This window comes from Sesamum indicum, linkage group LG4, assembly GCF_026168435.1.
Source record: "Sesamum indicum cultivar Baizhima isolate 11 linkage group LG4, ASM2616843v1, whole genome shotgun sequence".
NCBI lineage: Eukaryota > Viridiplantae > Streptophyta > Magnoliopsida > Lamiales > Pedaliaceae > Sesamum > Sesamum indicum.
The window spans coordinates 5,486,555-5,491,296 of NC_142660.1; the positions used below are offsets into that span (position 1 = coordinate 5,486,555).

Sequence of the window (4,742 nt, forward strand, 5' to 3'; positions counted from 1 at the left end):
ACAAAGAAGTCCATCGTTTATAGTTAAAGTGGGTAAAAGCACACAATACGAAACTGTGAAGGTGGTGTATTCTTGTTCTCAGCATCAAGCAGACTCTCCCTACTTGCAAATATACAAACACATGTATTTTTGTGTTCTTGTACTGGTAATACGTTTATTCTTATTCACCTAAAAGATATATTTTTGCCACAGCAGATGTGGAACTAATGCCGCATGTTTATAGAGCCTCAGGGGATTTGCTTAGCGGGACATCCATGAACATCGGTAACCAAGAAATATGCTAGAGTAATCAATGAAATTCAAGATTGACATGAACTGTTTTGCTGTAGGATGTCAAGTACTTGTCTTACAGCCAAGTATCAGTCATAAATTGGGGAACATAGAGCACTAGAAGTTGGAAACTGATTTTCACAAGTCGAGGAAAAAAAATTTGGACGCGTAGAATAAACATCTCATAAACTCAAATTTCTTGGTTTTACAAATTAAATTATGAGGTCCTCCACAAAAAGCAATTGTTCAAGTATTGCGAATGAGAGATCAGAAACAATAACCAAACTCCATGCAATGCTTGAAGCTCCCTAGTCAACTTTTTCATCTGAAGAACTTATAAACCAATTTGCCTTCCATGCCACTGATGGCGACAAAAGACGTTCTGTTCTCCAGCCCAAGGACTGAAGCTGCAAAGAATTGTTAAAACAACAAGTAAGAAGGGAACTCAGGAAGATAAGTAAATTCTCTAAGGGTGGACAGGAGAAAAACCATCCACCCAAAGACCAATATATAAGATTGCAAAAAAACATTAATACTAGTAGAAAATACCTTCAGAACAAAGTCCTCATAGTTTTTAGCCATCCATGATCGACTCTCAAGATGCGTATATCTATCTTTATCATCAAGTTTTGCCAACACAAGAGCATGCATGAAAGCCTGTAAGACATCTGCTGCTGTTGAATCTCTATGCATAATGACACTGATAGTATGCTTTCCTGCAAGTAGGATATACTTTCCTGATACAATCAAAAGAAGTTAATGAGAAATATTCTCGACTTGAACTCTAATATGGAGAAGGGTGCAAATGAGCTGAACCTTTATTGTAATGAGAGCGGGCAAGAGATGAGAGGTCCACCCTATTTCCATGAAAAGAAAATTCATAGATCAATACAGAGAGTTTCAGACTCAGATTAAGTAAAACTAAGGGATGTATGTCCTACATGTATTAAGAAAAGCCAAGAATTTGAAAGGAAATTGGAAACGGGATTTGGAAATGTAATAGACGGTAGAAAGCAGGACAAAGCTGTATGAAAAAAAGTCGAAAACTCACACTTCATCGCTATTAAGTGAAGAAACCCGGACACCTAAGCGTACCCGTTGGTGCAAATATTCAACCCTATTTTCTCTCCATGAAGTCATCCACAGTGGTAAAACATGCTCCATCACTGAGACCTGTTTTGGAGAAAGAACTAGCAAAGCACGCAGCAAACTCTCATGTCATTGCATGTCAGGAAGCACATAAAAAGAAGACAATAAAGGAAATTCAACTAGTGGGTTGAATGGAAAACAATAATTAAAGGGCATCAATTTGCAAGATAGGGCACTTATTTCAGTAATCATTCATTCATAGTTACTATAAGATATCGACTTTTTATTGCTGACTTTTTTGTCGCAGATGACTGAGCAAAAAAAAAGTCATATGCAAACTCATACTAATACACATAAAGAGAAGCAAGAAGAAACATGTACACTGTCCACGGGTTTAGAGATACAACATCTCACCTTCACTAGTCTCCATGTAATGTGACAAAAGGATTGAGCTTCTTTCAAAATTTAATGTACAGAGCGAAAGGCAACGAACAGCCTTGTAATTTGCTGCACAACCCCAAGAAACAGCACATAAAGTACAAAATCAGGACGTACTTGGATGCAGTTGCAGTTGATGTTCTTAAGATCAGACATGAAAAAGCTGACATATTATTCGGCAATATGAGCAAATAGCCTATCAAAGAGACTAACCATACATATGAAAGATGGTGAGGGACAGAAAACAAAACCAAATAGCAATTGAATGCCCCATCGTAATGCGAGCAAGGACCATTCCTAAAGCCATCCCCATCATTGTTGCAACTGTCTCCTGGCTTCCTTCCTGTCATATGTAGAAAAACAACTTCACATAAATGAGTATACTAAAAAATCATGTTCATGAAATTTCTTGTCTGTCTGACCATTAGAATGCTGTATATTACCTTAGCAGAGATATCTGCTGCATTATTCTGAAGTGCAAAATGCTGTGTTAAAGCAGCTCTAGTAGCTCCACTGGCAACCCCAGCTAATTTGCAGCATAAAACAAAAAGAGAAGGGAGCAGAAATGATTAGAAACTCTCGTTTATGAGACAGAAAAAAGGTCCCTGACAGAAATACGAGTCAATAACTCAAAATCCATATACAGGTCCTGGAAATTAATATGGTTAGTAGTCCTTATTTATGAGAGATGCGATAAATATTCAAGCACACTTGGAACTTACTGAATGCTCGTGATATGCTCCCTAAACACACAATAAACAAAAATGCTGATGGGAACAAAGGGGAAACAAGGTCCATCAACATTCCTGCAAAAGTTTTATAGCGAGTATAAAATATAAGTTTTTGGAAGCACGATAGTTACAAAATCTAAAAGTTTCTGGAGACATTGATAAAGACAACTACATCAGAGAGAGATTTTCAAAAACCTATACAACAAAAGTATTACTATGCAGTCCGATGAGAAAATAAAATAGAAAAGTGAAGATAGTTTCACCAAGGTCGTTCATGAGATCCGCAACAAGTCGCCACATTTTGGCATTGCTATCCAGGTTGGCCCCCTAAAGAAAATCAAAATGTGGTGTTAGTAGCCTGCTTTATTTTTACCAGACAGCATATCAAAGAAAGACAACTTCAACCACCATGAAACATTTTTTTCTTGTAATTATGAAACAAAGAAAGAGATAATTTTTTTCTGTTATTGCCTATGTGCAGGACATCAATTATAATACATGAAAAGACCTCCAGCGGTCGTTTCATACAATTTCAGTCTCAAAAGATCTATAAGAATCAAAGAAATCAAAGTGACAAATTCACCTGGTAAAATGTAAATAAGACTCCTCCAAGCATTCCAGTTAAATCTCTGAGGAACCACTGAAATTGTTTCCAAAATCAGAAACTCAGCAACCAAATCCATCCAGAATTATCAAATGAATATCTGCATGCGCCATGTAAAAACAATTTCTCATGAAAGTACTTATACGTGAAATGTGGCCCCAATCACTGTAGCAGACTTGTCGCCAACGCCGATAGCACTTAGAAGAGCCTAAAGCACTCACCATGTATTAATGAATACTGTATATGGCATAGCAAAAGTCTGAAATTAATATGTTTGTGGTCAATATCTAACCTGAGTGGAAAGCATTGTTCTCATGTAAGTTGAAAGGCCCTGAAAGAATAAAATCATCAACATCTCTGATCAATTTGGAGGAAGAAAGGCTCCAATTTGAATTGAAAGGCTATACAACAAATGATTAGGAACCTGTAATGAGTCCCATACTTGAAAGGGAATGTAATCACGAGTCACGCTGCTTGGAAATCCCTGCATTCAAACCGAACTGAGATTTAAAAAAAAAAGCCATATTGAGATAAATTGACAATTATTTCTAAGACAGCTTTACAATCAGGAAGAAAAAAAGAGTGAAACTTTGTTCTCATAGGTCATTACGTTATCATTTTCTAAAATATTTTTGGAAGTAAAATCCTAACTTGCCAATTCTTTTCAAATTAAAACCTGGGAATAGAGGAATTCCTCCAGACAGCTCAATGCATTGCTGAATACATACTCTTTTTTCCCACAATAATCAAAGAAGATACAATATCCCAGAAGTTAGTTCATTTAATCGATACACATTTAGATCACAAGATTAATTTTCTTTTTTACGTGCATCACAAAGTATAAGAACGAAGATATGTTGATGAAGCCAATAAGTCCAAAAGGTACAATTCCCTAGACATTCTACATCATGCTACCACACCTTCAACCTCGGCTCATTGAACCACCATACAAAACCACGAGTGTATCCCCACCAAGCTAAACAAATTCTCAACCTGCAGTCATCAAAGTACGACCTCCGAAGCGCAAAGGTACTAATATATCCGCACACAAAAACAACCATCTTCGTATATATTACAAGTACCTCATCGAAAAATTCTAGAGAAAATGAAAATTCCTGTACCTCAGGAACAAAAGCGTCTAGGATTCTCCGTAAAAGATGACTGAAACGACGACCGGATTTTCGAACGGAGTCTCCGGCGACTGTGATAGTGGCGGTCTTCGTGAGGAGTGACGAAGCGGTGCCGTTCCATTCCTCGATCACCGCGACTTCCGATCGGCGTAGCCGCGTTTCTGTGCCCTCTCCTTCCATTACAGCTTTCCCACGGTGTGTTCAGAAACTACTGCGACTTCTGTTGTTAGTCGGAGGATTCAGATATGGGCCCCTGATTTTCCTTATTTTTCATTTTAAGCCCCTGATTTTCCTTATTTTTCCTTTAAGCCCCTGATTTCTAAGGTTGTTTCTCTATGACCCCTTCAAGATATCTAATTTACAATATTACAAAAAAATGTACAATTTTGTGAGGGTAAGGGTTTGTTTGGTTCAAGTGAGAAGAAAATAAAAATTGAAGGGGGAGAGGGAGGGGAAAAATAATTAATTTTTTTTCAAGTT

General features: G+C 37.3%; 1 protein-coding gene across 2 annotated transcripts; it reads right to left on the minus strand.

The window, feature by feature from the left end:
• Window positions 1-420: 420 nt before the first annotated feature.
• Window positions 421-4,493, minus strand: RUS3 (root UVB sensitive protein (Protein of unknown function, DUF647)). Of its 2 annotated transcripts, none has more exons than XM_011077368.2 (14): window positions 4,254-4,493; window positions 3,575-3,616; window positions 3,425-3,463; window positions 3,278-3,340; window positions 3,112-3,168; window positions 2,792-2,855; window positions 2,520-2,603; window positions 2,241-2,323; window positions 2,011-2,140; window positions 1,774-1,866; window positions 1,322-1,460; window positions 1,087-1,127; window positions 820-1,007; window positions 421-677 (listed from the first exon to the last, which is right to left on the minus strand). In XM_011077368.2, the coding sequence occupies exons 1-14, from the start codon at window positions 4,440-4,442 to the stop codon at window positions 579-581; spliced, it is 1,311 nt and encodes a 436-aa protein (XP_011075670.1). In that variant the 5' UTR covers window positions 4,443-4,493; the 3' UTR covers window positions 421-578. The 2 variants fall into 2 exon arrangements, with proteins under 2 accessions (XP_011075670.1, XP_011075669.1); XM_011077367.2 differs by having other exon boundaries at window positions 3,557-3,616; window positions 4,254-4,492.
• Between the last annotated feature and the right edge of the window lie 249 nt (window positions 4,494-4,742).